The sequence below is a fragment of the Cynara cardunculus genome, assembly GCF_001531365.2.
Source record: "Cynara cardunculus var. scolymus isolate 2C chromosome LG 7, CcrdV1, whole genome shotgun sequence".
In the NCBI taxonomy this organism is placed as follows: Eukaryota; Viridiplantae; Streptophyta; class Magnoliopsida; order Asterales; family Asteraceae; genus Cynara; species Cynara cardunculus.
In genome coordinates, this window is record NC_037534.1 from 240,485 (window position 1) to 262,251 (window position 21,767).

Below are 21,767 nucleotides of genomic sequence, written 5' to 3' on the forward strand. Positions count from 1 at the left end.
ATTCTGACCCTCTTAACCATTCTGACCACTTAACCATTCTGTACAAAATCATTCAGCAACTGCCAAACAGCCCATAATAAAATCCAGATGCAACATGAATATGACAGTTGAGGGAGGCCAAAACTAGTATTTTTTTTTTTTAAAAGAAAATATATTTCTCTATTGTTATTTTATTTATTCGTTCTTCAAACCAAACAGTGAGAAATTAAAGAAGCGACAAGATGCATAAAATAAGCCCAACAAACGTTCTTCCGAGAGGAGATGGGGGTTCCATAGTTCATAGTCGAAGACAAACCAAGAATAACTCAAAGTTCACCCGATTTGTTTTCAGAAAGAAAAAAAAAAAAAAAGATTTCATATTAAAGGAAAGTGAAATGTTTTGCTTTGTCGGAGGTTAAATCAACACATACTTCTCTATGGAGGTCAAGATAGCAATAAATTATAAATCATAGGGACGAGAACTTTAAATTTTAAACCATGAGGACTAAAATCACCATTTTTAACAAACTATGGAGACTAAAAACGTAATTTACTCTTGTAATACAAAATCCTGCACCTTTGGAGTGGAGTAAGTAAATCATATGTTGCAGATGGAAGAAGGAAGGAGATGGTGATCGATCGTCAACAAAGTGTCAACGATCGAAGGCCTAGGATTTCCAATCCTGTAACTCCGAGCAACTCTTCTGCAGCAGCTTCATTTTCAATCTCTTCTTTATCACTTCCATCGCTCTCTGTTAATAATCATGAACTTTATGCAAATTCGTCGAATTTCAACTCTGCTTGATTCTGCCATCAAAAACCCTAATTCCTCTCTACTTGGCAGACGTAAATGGATCCCTATTCCAATACCCCACAGAACTATCCACGAACCCAGAGGTCAAGATCTTGATTATATTAACGTAGCTCACAGTCATCTTCTTCATTCTGATTGGGCTAAGCTAGATGAACTGTTGACTAATTTTGACTCGTTTAGAGTGAAGCACGTTTTGTTGAAGCTTCAGAACGATTACGCCATTTCCCTCAAATTCTTCAAATGGGTTGAAACTCATAACCCTAATCTACTCACCCTCGAAACCAATTGCATCATCCTGCATATCCTCACCAAGAACCACAAATTTGTGTCCGCGGAATCTGTTTTGGAGAAGATTGTCGGTTCCTGTGATGTGGAAATGCATTCTAAGCTCTTTGATGCTATTCTTCACTCTTACAGGATGTGTGACTCAACTCCCCGTGTTTTCGATGCACTTTTCAAATTGTATGCACAAATGAAGCAGTTTAGGAATGCAACAGATACATTTTGCCGGATGAAGGAATACGGATTTCTGCCCACCATCCAATCATGTAATTTGTATATGAGCTCATTGCTTAGTTTGAATCGAGCAGGTATTGCGTTATCATTTTACAAGGAAATAAGGCGATCCAAGATCACAGTCAATGTGTTCACCCTCAATATTGTGATCAATGCCTTTTGCCAATTGGGGGAACTAGAGAATGCTGTTAAGGTGTTTGATGAAATGCAAGATATGGGGTTTAATGGTTCTGTTTCGTCTTATAACACATTGATTGCCGGATACGTTCACCAGAGCCTTCTGACGACTGGAATTAAGCTAAAAGTGACAATGGAGAAGAACGGAGTGAGGCCTAATGCCATCACTTATAACACATTAATTCATGGATTTTGTAAGGAAGGGAGGCTACACGATGCATATAAGTTGTTCAACGAAATGAAAAGCATGGACGTGGCTCCTAACACCATAACGTATAACATATTGATCAGTGGGTACTGCCAAGCAGGTAAAACTGAGAAGGGGAATGAGGTTTTTGAGGAGATGTTGAGGAATGGGATCAAAGCCGATATCTTGACTTATAATGCATTGTTACTGGGACTGTGCAATGAAGGCAAGACCAGGAAAGCTGCTTATTTGGTTAAAGAACTTGATAAAAAGAAGTTGGTCCCAAATTCTTCGACTTTTGCTGCACTTATTAGAGGACAATGTGCACGAAAGAATCCAGATCGTGCCTTGAAGTTGTACAAAAGTATGTTAAAGAGTGGTTGTCGTCCAAATGAACATACATTAAAGATGTTGATGTTGTGTTTCTTGCAGAATGACGATTATGGTGGTGTGTTTGATGTCTTGAAAGAGATGTTAGAGAGGCCTGTTGGTCCTGACTTGGCTGTTTTAAGGAAGTTGTGTAAAGGGCTTTCACAGGCTTGGAAAGACAGATTAATTATGAACTTGTCCAACGAGGTAGATGACGGGCGTCTTGGCCATGGACGTTATGAGAAAGTTAAAAGCATCATCACTCAATCTAATGCCGAGGGTAAAGAACTTGAACAAAATGCATAACTTGCAGACTTGTTTACTTGATAATAATCAATCTGAAGCAAATATATCAGGTACTTCTAAGCTGCCAACCTAAAGCTACTTCACAATAGTAGATTGGTATCCTAAAAGCAACTTAAACACTAGGATTTGCATGTTCCTTGTTACCTATGATATTCTTGTATGACAATAGAAACCTTTAATGCCTATCAAATGCTGTTTTGGGCTGTGGGATAAAGGAAATTGTGTTCCCTTTGTGTGTGCCTGTTTGGAGTAAAACTATATGAATGGTGATCTACCATTAATGGAAAATGAGCTTATAGGTGAAGACATACTCCCATAAAGGTAGGTATTATGGGCGTACTTTTCTCTCTTATTCCAAATTGTAGCTGTAAGGTCTACGTAGGTATAAGGTGAAGACATACTCCCATAAAGGTAGGTATTATGGGCGTACTTTTCTCTCTTATTCCAAATTGTAGCTGTAAGGTCTACGTAGGTATAACTCGAGTATATTGATGCCATTCAAAAGACTAATGTATATGATTTTTATTTCTGATATTAATGGAGAAGAGCAAGAGCAATGGATTATGGTTCATATCCTCCTTTGAAGTTATAGTCTTCAATTGCTTCAGGGCTTCTCTACCTTTTATAGGTTAGGCCATGCAGAAGTTACATTGTTGATAGTTGATGTTTCTGGCTCTGTTCTTGCCAAATCAAAAATCTGCACACACTTGTTTAAGAGGGGCTTATACTTTTTTTTGAAGTATATAATATTTATATACGGCAAATGCAACAAATAAACTCACACACGCTTCTCACCTATGGTGAGGTTTGAACCCCTGACCTCCTAGAAGGCCAAGGGCTACGATGCCGCTAGGCCAAAGTCCCTTTGGTAAGAGGAGCTTATACTTGTTGTTTCATAAAACTTAAATAGATGTGTGTTTGTATTCTTGTCTGCAGCAGTTTTACATCTCAACTCATTTCAAATTTGGTTGATATACTGTTTTCTTTGCTTGGGTTTAGCAAGTATACCAGGCAAGCTACTGGATAGATTTGCCTATATGCAATTGGTCAAAGAAAATAAATCAAATGCACTTTTTTAAGGTTAGCTGGACATACTAGGCTTAGTGCAGCATAATGATATGTAGTTTGGTAAAAGATAAGGTAACTTTCTTATCACGTCAGTCCTCTTTGGTTTGTTAAAAGCATATATGTACATTACATGATTTATTGATATTGATCTAAAAGACGCAGGATATTAGGGACTCTGTGAAACAGCTGCCCTTTTTCATATAGCAATTTGAATTTCAGAATATAATTCACATGTATATCATTATGAATTTACAGTGGAAATACGTATACAGATACACACACAATGACGGTAAAAATGAATTGAAGGGTTGGAACTTCTGCAAGTAAGTTTCTTGACTAATTCCATGACCATTTCCCTTCTAAACAATCTATAAATGCATATACTTRCTCTCTTTAAGATAACTTAAAAGGGATCTCCCCCTTGTATGAATATTGATACCTCCACATACTATTACAATCTTCTTTAATTTCATATGGGGCAAGTTGGATACATCAACCTCAACCTGCTAGTTTTCATTTAAGCTTTTTAAGAGAAGAACTCGTAGTCTTTGGCTTCAACAATGATCTGCCTTAACCCCCCAATAGGTGATACAATCATCAAAGCAACCCCTAGTACGATACAGATCTGGAATTTGTGAAGCAGTGTCAGTGGAACTGATGAATAAATATGTAAAATGGTTGAAAAATAAGAAAATTAGTGTTTCAGGTATTGATACCCAGTTTGTAATCCAAGATAAGCTCCACTTCTTTGGTTTATAGATGGTAAGCCACATGATGCAAGGTAACTAAACAATAAAGAACACAAAGGTAACAAATAAAAACCATAAATCTATCAAGAACAAGAGATTCCAAAAAGAGAGAATAAGGAGTAGGAAAGAGTTGAAGTTTCTTACAAAGTAGGTCGTAGGGGCAAATGCGAATCCACCAAAGAAACCCAGAAGTCCACCAAAGAAAGGGAAGCAAATGCCAATGAACATTGTTAATGCTGTAGCCAAAGAAACAGTCAACCAACCAATTAAGCATATAACTTGTCCTTGTGAATAATTATTATCAAAGTAATTCACTTACCAACATAAAGATTCCTGGTGATAAAGCGAAGCGTAAAGCTAGGGGTGAAGTTCAAATTCTTGACAAGCACAGTTTCGATCATATCGAATACTGGCATTGCATAAATCTACAGAAGAAACATAACAATTTCAGATTTACATTTTAGTAGATTGAGACTCATTGGTAGAGATAAATTGTGAACCTGATAGCTTCCAATAACATGAATGACGACGAACAAATTAGCCATAGCTATGAGCCATGTAGGTTTCTCTAAACTGATAAGAATATTGTCTGAGACCTCGTTTCCAAAAATCCAGTAGCCTATGAGGGCAACTGGGAAATAACAAATAGCTACAATGATGTAAGCAACAACTACTCCCTTCCACATGGGACCCTTTGAAGGTTTCTCGGGGGTTGAAGGAATGGTGGCTTGAATCTCCAACACCACGTTGTGACCAGCGTATGCAAAAGCGACATCACCCAATGCACTAAAGAAGTTGAATATTTTATCTGCAGTGGTACTAGACTTATATCCATAATCTACGTTTGGCTGCACACCCTTTGCCACAGATGCTGACCACGCAATAATAGAGTAACTGCATCATGCTGCTTTAATTAAATTCTGCATCTTTTTATGAAATTTCTCATCTTTTATCGATAATATTTTGTACCTGAGGGACATGACTGCTGCAGCCAAAGACACTCCAGATATGGAATTGAAGTTGGGGAGATGGGAAAGCACGAAATGGACAGAAGCAAAGATCATGATGAAATAGGTGAGCTTGATGTCTTTGCAGTTGTCATTGCAAATCAGATCATGGAATTTCTTCAAAGATTTTCCTCCCGTTACCATATACACAATGTTGACCCCAACTTCAACAATGAGCTGCTGTGGAACCACTATGTAAAGACCAAGCTTTTCGCCAAAAGCATGCTGGCCTAGCTCGTGGTATCTGTCAAATCGTTTCCCAGGTACCATTTCATGCATCTCAACCATTTGCCATAATGTGTATAGAGTTACAACCCATGATATCACCAGTACTGATACACCAGGACCCCTGAAATTTCATATGCAAGAACGGTTTCACACATATTAGAGTATAGGGGAAAGTTCATATGAGAACCATATATATTTTGAGAATCTGGGAACCTACTACTTCATGGTGAATAACCCTAAATATTCATGGATATCATTCATCATGAATATCATGAATTTTCATTGTTCATCATAAATATTCTAAAAATCTAGGAACCAACTATTTCAAGTATTATTCATTATGAACAACCCTAAAGTTTCTTTATTCATTTTCATTATTCATAAGTTTCGTGTTGAATATCTATCACGACATTCATAATGAATAATATATGAATAGTTTGTTTCCAGGTTTTCATAGTATTTACAGTTCTCATTTGAACCTCCTCTTTAAAGTATTATCTTACCAAGATGGTATAACATATAGGGGATAGGTTCAAACGAGAAGCTAAACATTTTGCGAGAAGGCGAGAAGTTTAATATCGTATATGATTGCACGCATGATACACAAGCTTAATCATATATGATTGAACATATGTTACTTTGACAACACATAGACGCTTAATCATATATGATTGAATACACCCAAATCATATATGATATTGCAGCTTTTCATCTTCTCGCAAAATGTTCAACTTCAAGCATGATCCTTCCTATAGAGTTCATCGCTCATTTTTTCTATTTATGTACCGTCAGATTTCTCTGAATTTTACTTTCTTTATGATCGGAAGACACAAATCCCTTTACATCAAGGTGAAGGAAAATTGAAAATGAAGGATGATTCGTATTAAGATTCTTGAATTAAGAGTGTAGGGTAGGATTTGAGAGATGAGTGACTGACCATCCAAGTTCAGACATGGCGTAAGGGAGACTGAGAACACCGGCTCCAACCATAGCAGTAACATTGTGGAAGGCGGAGTACCACCATTTTGCGTTCCTGGATGAGGAAACCGGAAGCCATTCATCAATAGCCCTCTCCCTTTCGGTTCTGTTATCAACCTGTTACATACATATGCAACTCATATTAGATGGAACCAAAAAAGGAAACAAAGAAAGGGTATTTGGAAGAGTCCAAAAAGGAGCACAGACAAGGGGTGTTTGAAGAGTCATATTGTTGCAGATAAGAAATATATGAATGTGAGATTGAGAGCCTGGAGAGAAAGCACCCAATTATATAAAGTGGTTCAAGTGTCTCTTTCTGCTACTTTTCTTATGGACAAAAAAGGGTAGAAGATTCAACCCTTTTATTGCATCATCACTCTTGTCTTTTAAAGAAATCTTGCATGCACATAGACCCTCAATTTCTTTTCTATGCTTAACGTTTCCCCAAATATCATAAATATGTTCAAAATTACCATTCCTTGAAAAATATGTTTTTATCATTTATGATGACCAAAATACCTTTCTCCAGCATCTATGAAGGATGCTGACAGAGCTTTTTGAACCTTTATTTTTTCTCACAGGGTTAATATATTTGTGATGTATATGGCAACATTAAAGCATATAAAGTCAAAAAATTATAATGGAAAGTGACATCTCATATTGATATTTGTAAACGTGCACTCAACATTAAAAAGGTTGGAAGTCAATGATTTTAAGGGGTTCCAATCTTTGAATTAATAAAGGTAAATTTTGCTACGGCAACGACTGTCTGTAGCTGTTTATATATATATATATATATATAATCAACATGTGTTTTATTGGTAAATACACATCTATCAAATTTAAACACGTCAATTAAAGATAATTTTATATTAAATTTTGTCAAATGTGATGCATAAGATTTCAGCAAAATCATAATAAATAATCAATTAGATACATAGCTCTCGGCTATGTAAGTATACAGGAGACTTTGTTGAAACATACAACATGTTCAAGTTTAAATCTTGCAGGAGCAGGGTTTGAACTCTTCTGCGAACCTTAGTTGTTAAGTCAGCTTTCAAATGCATTCTCACATGTGGTTTCTCCTACAACCTTTTACTCAAATATTATTGATTGATATCTAATTGGTGATAGAATCGTATAAGAAAAGAAAGGGGAATGGGGCCAATAGTCGATTGATGATTGTTGCAGATTATTTTAAATTCATTCAAATATCTTTTAGCAATTGTTTTTATGTTGTAATTTACATATATATATATATATATATATATCTCGGTTGTTTCTATAAGACCTTGAAATTTAACAAAGAGACAAGCTTTGAGGTGTCTTAGACCATTTGCAACGGAGACACCAAATACTAAATTTGATACCAAATCATTTCAACACCTAATTTGATATATCACATCACTTTAATGTAATGGGGACACCAAATTTGATATAATACTATTCACTTATACCCTAAAGAGGAATATACCTACAATCTCACATCACATCACATTATGATGGAAGATTTAATGTTTACATCAATTTGTTGTAAAAATTAGTATTACCTGTTACTATTAGAGACGTCTTAACAAAAACTTAAACTAATAAACTAATTCTAGATTTTAGAAAACGAGTGACTATTCAACCATTACTCAAAATATAAATGATGCTGTATGAAAAACTATACTTTCTGTTAAACTTCTGTTTAACAGAAAGTTATTTGCATCTCAGTTTCATTTAGGAACCGTCAACTACTTCATATAATATTCATCATCAATTACTCATTCCTTGCTCCTATATAAACCTGCAGCCAAGTTTCTTAAAACGTCCAAGTTCCAAACCAACATAACATATTTGGATGCAATTACAAGATCAAGAAACCGATCTACTAAAACATTTTAAGTTTGTTAATACAACATAACTATTATAAATCTCCTGCTGCTGCTGCTCAGCACCAGAGCCTTCTGCTATTCACCACCCCTTGTTCTTCATCATCTCCATCATCAAACATCTGATTCGAGCTCGATGAACCCACCACATCGACTCCCATATCTTTGTTATCCAATGAACTCTGCGAATTAGATCCCGATCGTCGGTTCAAATGTGGCATTGCCTGCATAACTCCATYAACCAATCCAGAAGCAACTTTCTTTTTRACKGTCGGGCTAACAAGATTGCTTCTTGCAGCGAGTGTTCTCTTGTTGTTCGGAAGTGATGAGTATCTTTCTCTCAAAGAAACTGGGATTTCATTCAAGTTTCTTGTCAAAATCATACCTTCATTTCCTCCTTTTCTCCTCCTAACCCACTGAAGGAATCGCTGTATCCCTTTCTGCTTATTCTTTTTGGGGCTCTTGGATTCAGAGTTTGAGTTYGAACTCGAGTCRAGTTGACTCAGWTCTGCGGAATGCATACTGAACACTGGAGTGCCATAGGTAGTGGTAGAGGAAGTACTATCCATCCCAGTGTATAGAAACATTTCAGAATCAGAAAGTTTGAAAGAAGTTCCTGGACTACCACCACCACCAATGCTGCCCATTTTCAAATGGGAAGCAATCATTCTTCTTGCTGTGTAATCTTGACTACCGAAAGTTGCTCCGGCYGAGATCAGTTGTCTAGTCAGCAATTCTGATGAAKCTGATCGTGGCCGTTGCTTAAGAAGATCAAGTGGAGCCATCTCATCGTTATCACGGACGTTCACATCAAGCGAACCCACGATCATAAGTAGCTCCACTAGATCACTGTGTAAGTTMCCGTTAATGGCTAAATGWAGGGCRGTTCGTCCTCCATTATCTCTAGCGTTAATGGCTTCTTTAAGATTGAATGTTTTCGAGCACACCAGTTGCTTCATGAGAACAATCTGGCGGTCGAGCCTTCTGAAAGTTGGAGCTTGGAAACCTCTGATCGCCTTGTGTAAAAACGTCTCTCCAGCATTGTTTCTTGAATTTATAGAAGAAGGCCATGCTTGGATCAGAACTTCAACCGTGGATAATTGGCCTCTGTAAGCAGCTGTATGCAAAGCTGTGTTGCCTTGTTTGTCCACGGAATTGATCATTTCAAAAGATGATATCAGATCTTTAACAACCTGCATTTTACGATCAAAGATGATTCTAACATGTTTCTTGAATAAAGCTGTTTGCTTTCTTGATCAAAGATGATTCTAATATGTTCCTTGAGTAAAGCTGTTTGCTTTCTTGATCAAAAATGATTCCAATATGTTTCTTGAATAAAGCTCTTTGCTTACTTGATCAAAGATGATTCCAATATGTTTCTTGAATAAAGCTCTTTGCTTACTTGATCAAAGATGATCACTTATTGTCATAATCACGAAAAACAAAATGGGTTTTATAAGACGCTAAATATGTCTAAATCTTTATCTAAATCTCAGAAAAGATTGGATTAAAGATGAACAAGAAGGAAGCTTTTACCTCAACCTGTCCTTTGGCAGCTGCTGTGTGTAAGATAGTTGAAGATTGAATATCTCTATAAGCCAAAACATCTTCATTAGAACAATCACCAAGAGCCTCCATTAAAATCTTCAAGTTCCCACCTCTTGCCAAGGCATGAACAGCTCTGTTCTTCATTTCTTGCTTGTACCCAGATGGGATTTCCTCCACCACTCTCCGGTCACCGGAGATGAACCTCGGAGACATTGCAAAATCATAAATAACCCAAAAAACGCCTGTGTTCTTGCTTCTAGCAGCAGCATAGAGTATATCAGTCACACCATACTCTCCTTCACCAAAAACCAAAAGTGGGTCTTTCTGTAACAGTTGTTGAACAAACTCCAAATCGCCGGCGGAGGCAGCTGTATACAAAAGCCACCCTCCATACCCAGATCCAATCAAGGAGTTTCTTCCTCTTTTGCATTCACCTTCATGTAAAAGCTTCTGGGCTACCAAACAACGGTTCTTGGCAACATCATCAAACTGCTGTTCATCATCCCAAACAACCTCAAGCCGCCGTATACGGCGGAGGGATGTCAGTTTGATTAAGTGGTTGCCGTCCAAGCGAAGAAGCTCGCGGACCAAGTCGTAGTGGCCGTTGGCGGCGGCCCAGTCAATGGGAGAAGCATACCACCAGCGGTCGCCGGTGCTCTCCCATCGGAGGGGGAAATATGTTGGAGGCATTGATAAACAAAAGAGTAGAAGAATTCAAGCGGAAAACGAAGAATAAAGGGAAAAGATGATTCAAAGGTTTATCAAACCAGAAACCATTTTGTTTCCAAGATCTGCATTAACAAAAAGAAAAGAAAAGAAAAAAAGTAAGCTAAAGATGCAGACTTTTTGACACAAAAAGAAACCAAATGAAGCAGGAGAAAGAGTGAATGATGAAAGCAGCAGCATATGAAGTGAGAGATATAAGCATGCTCAAATCTAACCCTAATTCATCATTATTATGGTCACTGAAAACAATAACATGAAAGTAAAAATCCATGAAAAACAGAAATGAAGGATGACAAAATTATTACCACCATTAGAGATTATGAAGTGAAATGATAAAAAGGGATTTGTCTTTCTTTCCTCCAATGGAGAAGGGAAAAGGGATTGTGAAGGGAAGAAAAAGATTCGACGGTGAAAGTGGAATGCATAATAAAGATGGAATACCTTTGGCAAAAAAAAGAGTTGCAGAAGAGTTGCAGAGGTTTGAGGAAATGGAAATGGAAATGGAAATGGAGATAAAAATGATATGGGAAGGGGAGACATTGGGTTTGCGCCTTGTCATTATCGTCATCGAGAAGAGATTATATGTTTTTGTCTTGCACTAATTCTTCTTATATTCTTTCATAACATGAGATTTGGATTAATTCTTCTCAAATTGAAACTCAAATACAAAAAGATTTACATCATCAACCATAAAATAATATATATATATATATATATTTTTTATGTATATGTATATGTATATGTGCGTGACCACTGGCACTAACTCATAGTGGCAACGCATTCCTTTTAGTTAATAAAAAAAGATAATTAACTCTTTCTTCAAATTTTATTTAATACCTTCACATTCAATTAAACAATTCCAACAAAATCAAAATTATTAATATCTTTATTTTAAAGAATTTTTGTGTTTAAAGAAAAGCTGAACCATGCCATCATTTAATTCCATGTCTCATATATCTTTATGACTACACTCACACCATCTCCACTCCACTCCACTCCACTTGATTTATATATATATATATATATATATATATATATCTTTATGACCAAATTACCCTCTTAAATCACTTCCTACTTCTTTAGTTCTTTATGACCAAAATAAAATAAAACTACAACACTCCAAACAAAGTTGGCCCAAGTTCTCATGACCCATACCCGGCCCAAAAGTTATCCATCACCCAGGGTTTTTACCCTTCTTCTCCAATCTCCACTATCACTCCTTCCTCCAACTTTTTGCTTCTTCACAAAGGAAAATGGGTACCAATCAAGCAGCAGTCTCCTTCTTGACCAATTTAGCACGCGCCGCCTTAGGCCTTGGCGCCTCCGCCACCATCCTCAACTCCGCCCTCTACACCGTCGATGGTGGCCAGCGCGCCGTTCTCTTCGACCGTTTCCGTGGAGTCATTGACGATACCGTCGGCGAAGGTACTCATTTCCTCATTCCCTGGCTCCAACAACCTTACATCTTCGATATCCGTACCAAGCCCCATACTTTCTCTTCCATATCTGGTACCAAAGATCTCCAGATGGTCAACCTAACCCTACGTGTCCTGTCTCGCCCTCAAGTCAACAAACTGCCTTCCATTTTCAAAACCCTTGGTCTTGAGTACGATGAGAAGGTTCTTCCNAACCTAACCCTACGTGTCCTGTCTCGCCCTCAAGTCAACAAACTGCCTTCCATTTTCAAAACCCTTGGTCTTGAGTACGATGAGAAGGTTCTTCCCTCTATTGGGAATGAAGTCTTGAAGGCTGTTGTTGCTCAATTTAACGCCGATCAGCTCCTCACCGAGCGTCCTCATGTCTCGGCCTTGGTTCGTGACAGCTTGATCCGCAGGGCTAAGGATTTCAACATTGTGCTGGATGATGTAGCCATCACTCACCTGTCTTATGGTGCCGAGTTCTCTAAGGCCGTTGAGCAGAAGCAGGTGGCACAGCAAGAGGCTGAGAGGTCTAAGTTTGTCGTTGCTAAGGCGGAGCAGGAGAGGCGCGCTGCAATCATTAGGGCTGAAGGAGAGAGTGAATCTGCTAAATTGATATCTGATGCAACGGCTGCAGCTGGAATGGGCTTGATCGAGCTTAGGAGAATCGAAGCATCAAGGGAGATCTCTTCCACACTTGCTAGGAGTAACAATGTCATGTACCTTCCCAACACCGGGAGCCAGATGCTTCTAGGCCTTAATCCTTCGCGCTAAATTGGTAATTTTGCTTATGCTTACTTCTGTTTATACATAGAAACGTCTGCATTCTTAGTCATGTATATAGAATATCTGCCTATAAGTTGTGGATTAGCTACTAGCTATCTAAATCTGTGTTTTTAGAAAAAGCAGTATGCTAGTTTTTGGAGTGAGATCATATGTTTGGAATAAAATGAGGGCTCGTCTTGTTCATGATGTAAAGTTTTGCACTTTGTTTGCAATTTCATGGGAGAATAAAAATATTTGGTGCTTAACATGATGCAATCTGTTGGCTCATTCCATTGATTGTTTCACATCATGGTATTTTCATGTGGACAGACTATTTCATTTATCTGCTGCTTCACCATGGTTGTGTTTTTCTGGAGTTGTTTTTCAATGTTTTTAAGTGATGCACCACCACAAGCTTCCATCTTTTATGGTATTTTCTTTCTTGCATGTTCACAAAAGATATTCAAGCCTGTGTACTTGTAATTCAGTTATTCCTAAGTTTAATAATAGAAGTCATTAGCATTTCCTTTGTTTGAAATGCATGCCAAGTTTGTGGGCTAAAATGGAAGGTCAGTCTTAACTTCAAGTGTGTTCAAGAGGTGGTGTATTCTATTATGATTGCAGTTAGAAAAGCTGACACCTCTTATTCTCATGGTGTCACAAAGGGGTCTTGTTGAAGGACTATCTACAATTCCTTTTTAAATTGAAGGAGATACTTTGCTATCATGTGTATATATATATATATATGTACTCTGCTAAATTATCTTTATTTCATGTGCTTAGGTTAAGGGATCAAATGTCAATTAACGTGTCTGAACTCGAATTTTAATTCAGTTTACACTAGTAATAATGCAGGCATGATATTTACCATTGATATGTTCATGTACTTTTTATCCTAGTTGCTGGCTTTGAATTTGTTTTTCTTTAAAAGAGTCCGTTTCCATGCAAGAATACCAAGTGAAATCAATATTCGATAATATCAAGTACGAAGATACAGAAATAGGCGAAAAATTGGAATGAATAAATAATCAAAAATATTGTTTCCCTATATATCTGCAATATATTCAACTTCCTCTTCTGGAATAAAATTCATGGTCATCATTACAAACTATTTATCATCTTGATTTTGCCCCACTTGTCTTGTCATTAGTGAAACAACAGTCAGGTCTTGAATTTTAATGTTTTGTGTTAGACTAGAAAATAAAGGTGTTGAGAAGTAAGTAGATGGTGGGTGATTCAGTTGTAGAAGAATGGCTTCTTATTGACTGCTGCTTGTTGCATGTTGGCAGGAGGTGTTTGATTTCAAGGCCGGATTCATGTTTAAAGCTCGGAATCGGTCTCTTGTAGAAGTTGGTACATTTCTATTTTGTTGATTCTGAAATGTGGAAGGAATGAATGGCAACTTACTTGTACTCTCAAAATTTGTTTGCAAAGTTGGGTGAGGATATTATACGGCTTTGGATTCATAATCTAAAATAAGACTTGATTTTGAATGATTTGGTTTATAGGATATGGAACGGAATTGAATGGATAATTTGTAAAAACAAATCGTAAATAATTATTAAAATTACTAGAACTAAACACTTATCATCGGCATAACAAAGATGGAGAAGAATCTTATCCGGTGAGTATATATAAATCCAATGTTTGTTGACATGGATGGGTATGGAAGGTGATTGTATCTTCAAAGAATGGTTCAGTACAGTAGTTGATATGTAATAGTTAGTCTTATTATGTATACATCAATTCTAATATTTTTATTTATTTTTCGTTAAATTACTAAGACCTAAGACTTGAACATATAAACACAAAAAAGGTTATAAAGATCATCCAATGGCATACATATATATAATCCCAATAACAACCTTAGCATTTATTCAAAACATTTGCAACAAATAAAATCCCGACCTATCTCTCTCATTAAGGAGTTGTACTAGTATAGTCAAAACTGTGGTCGAGAACGCTTCAACTCTTGGCCATATGACGAATCAAATCAACAACACGATTACTGCAACAAGCAAACAAAATTATACCATCTTAAAATCAACTCATCATCTATCCAAATCCACATGATACCAAAGCATACCTGTAACCCCACTCGTTGTCGTACCATGACACAACCTTCACGAAGTTGTTGTTTAACGCAATCCCAGCTTTTGCATCGAAAATGCTAGACCTGTTACATACAACCCATAAACACTTACTATGGGCCTGTTTGCTTGATTTCCATTCACTTCTTTATATATATATATATATATATATATATAAAAGGTTGCCTGTGTGGATAAATCTATCTATATAGATTGAAAAGGTTTTTGTTTTGGAGGATCTTTTCATAGAAGGAAGAATTGTGTTTTTCAATTTGGAGAGGTAGGTCTGGAAAAAAAAATTGGTCTTCTGCATAAAGCTCCTCTTAAGAAGCTTACTGAATAAGCCACTTTCTATATCATTAAGCCACTATCAAACAGCCATTTGTAGCTCGCCGAATAAGTTGTTAGTCCCATTAAGCTGCTAACAAACAGACACTAACTCAATTATCCTTCTACACATGCCGACACACAAGTATGCTGAGTGATGTGTTCTAATCAACACTTACCCGGACTGCATTCTTACACATAGCACTTACCTAGTTTGTGTTGGTAAACAGCCTCTTAACGTTAATTTTCTACCAAAAGAGATCGAAAACTTATAATTAATTACCTGCAGTCACCCACAAAGTCTGTTGACACAACATCATCCTCGGTGAAACCTAGGATTCCTTTCATGCTTCCCTCAGCCTCAGCCCTACACAGCACAACAGCCCAAGAAACATGTCAAATGGAATGGAATAATCAAATGTTTAAATTCTATTCAGTTGTGTTTTAGAGAGGTTTTAAAAGGGTTTCACATATCCTAACAATGATCATGATTTGCAGCCAATGCCAACAAACTCAAACATGTTTCTTACTTGATAGCGGCCTTGATATCATCATATGAGGCAGGCTTCTCAAGCCTGGCAGTAAGATCAACCACCGAGACATCAACAGTAGGAACACGAAAGGCCATCCCTGTAAGTTTCCCATTCAGTGCAGGCAGAACTTTTCCTACAGCCTTCAAAACACACAACCAATTCATGATTCAGATACACTTGTCATTGAAAACATTAATTCAACACTAGTCACTCTATTCTCTAGGGTAGATGACAAGTCTTCATACATTACACTCCCAGAATCCACCTTGAGGTGGGATATACTGGGTCTGGTTTTCATCTAGCAAGCGTCGTATAGCTTTGTATAGCCAAATAGCAACAAGACAATACCTTGGCAGCTCCAGTGCTGCTGGGAATGATATTGAAAGAAGCAGCTCTTCCACCTCTCCAGTCCTTCATCGATGGACCATCAACAGTCTTCTGGGTTGCTGAGTGATACATAAGTCTAGTTAATCAACAGTCAACATACCCATCCAATAAAACCACATGATCAACCCTGTTTCATTACTCTCCGAAACCAACATATATTGTAGAGAACATGTCCAAGTCTAGTCAATGTGGGACTCTAACACTCCCCTGGAGGCTAGACGGACAAAGATGTCCCAGAGTGTCAGTCCCGTGCATAGATGTCCAAGATGGAATATGTGAATTCCATTAGATTACTCTACAAAAGAGTCATTCAGGAGAGAATGGAGTTCTAACATATATTGAAGAAAAAATGTCCAAGTTTAACCGATGTTGGACTCTAACAAGAAGCATATGGCGAACCTGTTATGGAGTGAACAGTGGTCATAAGTCCCTCAACAATACCAAATTTATCATGAATAACCTATATACAAAGGAAGAAAGAAGTTTGAAAACCAGTGTTATAAGCCAGATACAAACCAATAAACATTTACAATCAAGCATATCACGAGTAGCAAAGGCGACCTTGGCCAGTGGAGCAAGGCAGTTGGTTGTGCAGCTAGCATTAGAGACGATGGTGATATCAGATTTGTACTCCTTCTCGTTGACACCCATAACAAACATGGGTGCATTTGCACTTGGAGCTGAGATGACAACCTTCTTTGCACCTCCCTAATAAGCAACCGAAAGGAACAAACATAATTAGAACAATCGCTAAACCTTAAACCCTAAATCTTTAAAGCAAATGCAAGATAGAGCATCCTAAGGTAATACAAATGCAGATGCAGACCTTCAAGTGGGCAGCAGCTTTGTCCTTGTCAGTGAAAACTCCGGTGGATTCCACAACATATTCAGCTCCGGCCTCACCCCAGGGGATTTCCTCTGGATTTCTGTAGAACAATTCGAAGAAGATTAACCTCCTAAAACTTTCAACTCTCATGTTAGATGAATTGCAGAGATGGAGAAGCATACTTCATGCCAAAAACTGTAACAGGCTTATCGCCAAAGAGAAGAGTCTTGGAATCCTTCACCTTGATTTCACCCTTTTTCCATTGGCCATGAACACTGTCGTACTTAAACATGTAAGTCTGGAAATAAAAAACAAGAAAAGAAGTGAATATTAGGAGTTGCAAGCTTCACAATCCGCGTCTATCAGCAGAAACTGGTTGATTAATAAAAGAAGTAAGCAAATGACATCCATGGAGCATTCTATATCATACGATATTATATCTACATCATTCAAGTCCAGAACTCAAATCAGATCGGAACCAGTAGCAAGGACAACAATGATCCATAGCGTGTTATATATGATAATTATTGATCTATTAATCAAACAGAGATGGATTGAAGCGCATGAAAATATTGAAACAATCACGAATTCTAGGGATAGAATTGAGGGAGTACCATGTACTCGGTGGTAATGAAAGGATCATTTACGGCAACGAGTTCAATATCATCGCTCAGTAGAGCAACTCTCGCAACCAATCGGCCAATTCTTCCGAATCCTGCACAAAACAAAAGAAAAGCATTTCAATGGAACATGGAGAACGAAGTAAACGTCGAACAAACAGCAACGAAAATTACGAAATTGGCAACGGATCACACAACGAACTAACCATTGATTCCAATCTTGACCTTGCCCATGATTACTGAACCGAGAAATATAGAGAATTGAGAAAGAAGAGGTGGAGGTGGTGGTGATGGCAATGTAGTAAGGGTGGAGATTACGGGATGGATACTAGGGTTTATATATACATGCAGGCATACCATGAATGGCGGAGAAGAGGTGGTGGTGATGCCAATGTGGCGGATCGGTCGTGGTTTCAGTGTGGACCACTCACTTTGGTCCGTGCAGCGTGCCGCCGGAGATGAAAATTTTCACTTAAACCCTCTATGTTTTGTTGATATTACATAAAACGCACAAAACTACGTAGAAACGCACTTCCATCACCCCCACAACTTAAACTCTTTTGCTTAAAACTGGAGCCGGCTGTAGCGCGTCATAGCTTAAGACTTGTATCTTTTGCTTCGTTAAGCTTGTGGTACGCCACGATCTAATGCAATTTTTTTGTAACGCAATATTTGATTTCTTTTACTTTTTCTTTAGTGTTTTATTTGTTATTTATTATCATTGAAGAAAATATTATATTATAATAATTTATATGATATAAATATATCATGTCATTTAAAGCATTGCTTAAGACATAAATTAGAGTAAATTATGTTTTTCGACCCTGTGGTTTGTTAAGAATTATGAGTTTTGTACCTATGGTTTAAGAAATTGTGTTTTTCGTTTTTATGGTTTGCAATTCATTACTATTTTTGTCCTTATGATTTACAATGTATTGTTGATTTGGTTCTTATGGTTTACACTTATTTACTATTTTGGTCCCCTTAAAAAAACGAGCTAAATGTAGGAATTAGTCTAAGGACGAAAATAACAATAAATTGTAAGCCGAAAATCGCATTTTCTTTACCATAGAGACGGAAATGAAAATTATTAACAAACCACGGGAAGAAAAATCGTAACTTATTCTACATCTATTATTTGCTTATTTATAACTATTTTTTAACATTTTTAAATTTGATTTTAATTTACAAGTTCTTTTTAACAAGATGCATATAATATGGTTCGATCTCAGACTCCTACTATCCTCAGTTATTGAGTGAGCCAAAAAATATATTCTTAAGTTTTTTTTGCTTGATTTAGAAGGATTTTCAAGTTTTTTAATTGATTTCAAATGACTTTTTTTCGATATTTTGGTTGATTTTTTTTAGTTAATATCCCTTATATTATCAAATATCTCATAACATCCTCTCAAAGTTTAGCAAATGCACAGGACCCTACCCTACTGGGACCTTTACAGATTCGCCCCAACATCAAAGTCGTACCAGAAGAAAAGGGGTACAGGGTCACTCTCTGGGTAACGACCAAAGTCTAACCTAAAATCTTTCGTTCATTCTGCAAGGATGTCCACGGCACCTTCTTATCAAGAAAATGTCCAAATTCCAACACCACTCGAGAAAAAAGAAAATTCCCCTTCCACAACTCCACCTTTAACATCATCATCATAGCTAATCAAGCTTTCAAATATACAAAAAAATAGGTTAAAGAGTCTCTCCTCAATATGCACAACACAAAATGACAACATTCTTAGAGATCCAATGGAGTATAACAACTACTGCTGATTTGCCACCACAATATTAACACATGATAACAACATCTTCGGTCACTTTGCTGAGTGTCATCTAAATTCTAGTCTCCCAGTAATCTCACCTCTTGGTAGACCGCACCAAGACGTAAATCGTCCACATTGTTAGAACTTCTATACCCGTTTATCTCTCTTAACCCCGACAACCCACGCTGAGACAGAAACTCGTGTAAATGCTCCTCCGTGTAGAACGTTTTGTCTTCAGTACGCACAGCTATACGTCCAGATTCATCATAATGGCAAATTTTTATAGACACTCCTGCATTTTAATACACACATATTGAGGGACAAATAGCAGCATTCAAAGATTTTCTTACTTTCAAGATTTCTTTACCTTCATCTAAATGGAGATTATAACTCCCCACAGGCATGCTTCTGTCTAGTGCCCGGATCACCCCATCTTCGTCTTCCAACCAAAATGCACGTTTAGATCGTATCCCAAATGCAGATTTTATTGCCTCCTTTATTGCTTTTGTCGATCCATCAATACCAATCCTTCTCGTGTATTCTCCCCACTTCACTGTTATGATCCTCCCATAAGAAGACTGACCTTCACCACCTGCATAAAGCATGCTAAAAATTAAGCCTATTTACCAATATCATGTACAACCTCCTCCGTCCCAAAATAAATGTCCATATCATTACGCTTTTTAACAAACTAAATGACAATTTTACACTTAATAATAGAGGGAGTAATGAATTTCCCCATCTCATAATTAAGGGTAGAATTGGAAAGTGGGAAATTTCTATTCTTGTTTTGGGATGGAGGAAGTACAACTTAATTTCATGGATTGTTTGCGGATTTATTTCTGTATTGGATACAAAATAGGTTTTGGTACCATTTCCAGGGGTTTCTCTCCAGTTCCATGGGGGGACTCCATTTGCAGCAACTGCTTCAGCTGTAGTGATGGCAAGAGGATCACCGTCATTATCCAAAGGCCTTTCAAGGTTGACTGTTGATCGGCCATTAGCTAACAGTACAGTTTACAAGAACCAAGTCACGAGAAAGAAGAAAGCATCACACGTACCAACTGCCAATATAGAGGCACATTACATGCCTGAAATTATTTGGGATTTTCTTTTCTGTTAACAAGCATATACTAGAGCCTTATAGAATGATTTCAAATAGGTTTACCTCACTTTCAATTTGTAGACAGATGCACACTTTTATGCATCCAACTTTAATTAGCATAACCATGATTTGGGTCAAAACTAAACTAAAAAAAGGTTCATAATCATCATCTGCAATTTAATGATTACACTATGATGAAATATGCAACTTCATGTACATACCATTCCCATCCCCAATCTTGAGCATACGCAGAAAAATATAGAAGCTAAAATTAGGGTAATGTTCTACAAGAGATCCCAATGTAGGCACCATGACCTCAATGCATCATTTCGTATAGGTAAGCTAATCCCATAGACAGTAATTTAGGTCAACAAAGAAACAGACATAAACCCAAATCATAATTTCATAATCAAATGAATTGAACAGCAATTTACCTTCCATGGGTCCAAATGGAATACTCCCATCCTCTAGCCCTGCAATAAGCAACCAAGAAACTACATTTTCAGTCATTCACTCTAACTACTAACAAGTAAGATTTGCAAGTATGCAACTGCTATTCAAGAATAAGCCTCGAACTTCAACAATGTAGCAAAAACCGGCAAGTAAAAGAAGTATTATATACACAAATGGAGCAGAAGAAATTTTGGAGGTATGGTGTTAAGCTCTTGCAAAATTGTCCTAAATTGATATCGGATAGAAAACAATTCACAAAGGAGAGGTGGATGAAGGGAGAGTTGACCTTTATCAGAGAATTGAATGAATGAATCGAGCTTGGAAGAAGTAGGAGAGGTAGCCTTGTAAGTTCCATTCTTGGCTCTATCTCTAATCAACTCTTCGAGATCCTTATAATACAACATTTTAGTAGCACCGCCACTTCCTTTACCGTTTTTATGCTTGACCTTCTTGAACTCCTTGAGCAAATTTCTCCATTTGTCAGTACACATAGTGGGTGAACGATCAAAACCCTTATCCCTCATTTTGGAGGAGATCTGCTCCCAGAGATGTTTATTGGACTTGGAAGTGTTGAAGAACCTGTCGACTTCACGACGGAGACCAATCAGGATCCGAGTCTCTTCCTGGACCCAAGTCTCGGCTCTTTTCTTGGGAGCTCTGAGTTCGTGATCGTCGCCGCTGCTGGTGTTATTGTTGTTGTCCGCCATAATCATGAGTTGTTGCTGTGGCTGTTGTGGGTGGGGGTGGGGTGGGTGTTCAGGTTCAATTAACATGGCTCTATCGGCGGTGGCTTCTTTGTAGAAATCGATGGAACGAGGTTTGTCAGAGGAGAGATACATTGAACCCTAATTGGAAAGTGGTGGATAAAGAAGCAGAGACGTGGAGTGGAAGAGCTTTGACTCCTCCTTGATCCTGATCTCAGGAATCCATTATCTATTCTATACAATA

At 37.5% G+C, this 21,767-nt stretch overlaps 6 protein-coding genes across 14 annotated transcripts; 2 read left to right on the top strand and 4 right to left on the bottom strand.

Annotated features, from left to right (window-relative positions):
• The first annotated feature begins 496 nt into the window (after positions 1-496).
• On the top strand, positions 497-3,155 carry LOC112515230 (pentatricopeptide repeat-containing protein At4g26680, mitochondrial). 4 transcript variants are annotated; one of them, XM_025121911.1, is made up of 2 exons: positions 497-2,037; positions 2,106-2,178. In XM_025121911.1, exons 1-2 carry the CDS (start codon positions 744-746, stop codon positions 2,108-2,110), a joined length of 1,299 nt encoding a protein of 432 aa, XP_024977679.1. In that variant the 5' UTR covers positions 497-743; the 3' UTR covers positions 2,111-2,178. The 4 variants fall into 4 exon arrangements, with proteins under 4 accessions (XP_024977679.1, XP_024977678.1, XP_024977677.1 ...); XM_025121910.1 differs by adding an exon at positions 2,821-3,155 and having other exon boundaries at positions 744-2,730; XM_025121909.1 differs by adding an exon at positions 2,811-3,155 and having other exon boundaries at positions 744-2,720.
• A 446-nt stretch (positions 3,156-3,601) lies between these two features.
• LOC112515231 (lysine histidine transporter 1-like) lies at positions 3,602-6,875 on the bottom strand. Its single transcript, XM_025121912.1, has 8 exons — positions 6,586-6,875; positions 6,338-6,495; positions 5,135-5,521; positions 4,666-5,059; positions 4,485-4,590; positions 4,310-4,401; positions 4,133-4,201; positions 3,602-4,041 (listed from the first exon to the last, which is right to left on the bottom strand). The coding sequence occupies exons 1-8, from the start codon at positions 6,604-6,606 to the stop codon at positions 3,943-3,945; spliced, it is 1,326 nt and encodes a 441-aa protein (XP_024977680.1). The 5' UTR covers positions 6,607-6,875; the 3' UTR covers positions 3,602-3,942.
• A 1,255-nt stretch (positions 6,876-8,130) lies between these two features.
• On the bottom strand, positions 8,131-10,565 carry LOC112515771 (ankyrin repeat and death domain-containing protein 1A-like). The gene is made up of 2 exons (XM_025122696.1): positions 9,789-10,565; positions 8,131-9,445 (listed from the first exon to the last, which is right to left on the bottom strand). The coding sequence occupies exons 1-2, from the start codon at positions 10,488-10,490 to the stop codon at positions 8,312-8,314; spliced, it is 1,836 nt and encodes a 611-aa protein (XP_024978464.1). The 5' UTR covers positions 10,491-10,565; the 3' UTR covers positions 8,131-8,311.
• Positions 10,566-11,777: 1,212 nt separating this feature from the next.
• LOC112516020 (prohibitin-3, mitochondrial-like) lies at positions 11,778-14,179 on the top strand. 2 transcript variants are annotated; one of them, XM_025123033.1, is made up of 3 exons: positions 11,778-12,145; positions 12,242-12,722; positions 13,999-14,179. In XM_025123033.1, the coding sequence occupies exons 1-2, from the start codon at positions 11,780-11,782 to the stop codon at positions 12,716-12,718; spliced, it is 843 nt and encodes a 280-aa protein (XP_024978801.1). In that variant the 5' UTR covers positions 11,778-11,779; the 3' UTR covers positions 12,719-12,722; positions 13,999-14,179. The 2 variants fall into 2 exon arrangements, with proteins under 2 accessions (XP_024978801.1, XP_024978802.1); XM_025123034.1 differs by having other exon boundaries at positions 11,778-12,091; positions 12,188-12,722.
• Positions 14,180-14,608: 429 nt separating this feature from the next.
• On the bottom strand, positions 14,609-17,726 carry LOC112515994 (glyceraldehyde-3-phosphate dehydrogenase, cytosolic). Its single transcript, XM_025122993.1, has 11 exons — positions 17,699-17,726; positions 17,487-17,587; positions 17,055-17,170; positions 16,873-16,972; positions 16,608-16,754; positions 16,446-16,506; positions 16,008-16,105; positions 15,657-15,799; positions 15,410-15,493; positions 14,796-14,885; positions 14,609-14,717 (listed from the first exon to the last, which is right to left on the bottom strand). The coding sequence occupies exons 1-11, from the start codon at positions 17,724-17,726 to the stop codon at positions 14,675-14,677; spliced, it is 1,011 nt and encodes a 336-aa protein (XP_024978761.1). The 3' UTR covers positions 14,609-14,674.
• A 1,460-nt stretch (positions 17,727-19,186) lies between these two features.
• LOC112516006 (trihelix transcription factor GT-1-like) lies at positions 19,187-21,729 on the bottom strand. Of its 5 annotated transcripts, XM_025123013.1 has the most exons (6): positions 21,106-21,729; positions 20,801-20,839; positions 20,323-20,325; positions 20,134-20,247; positions 19,629-19,853; positions 19,187-19,553 (listed from the first exon to the last, which is right to left on the bottom strand). In XM_025123013.1, the coding sequence occupies exons 1-6, from the start codon at positions 21,656-21,658 to the stop codon at positions 19,339-19,341; spliced, it is 1,149 nt and encodes a 382-aa protein (XP_024978781.1). In that variant the 5' UTR covers positions 21,659-21,729; the 3' UTR covers positions 19,187-19,338. The 5 variants fall into 5 exon arrangements, with proteins under 5 accessions (XP_024978781.1, XP_024978783.1, XP_024978782.1 ...); XM_025123015.1 differs by lacking the exon at positions 20,323-20,325 and having other exon boundaries at positions 20,134-20,193; positions 21,106-21,728; XM_025123014.1 differs by lacking the exon at positions 20,323-20,325 and having other exon boundaries at positions 21,106-21,728.
• Between the last annotated feature and the right edge of the window lie 38 nt (positions 21,730-21,767).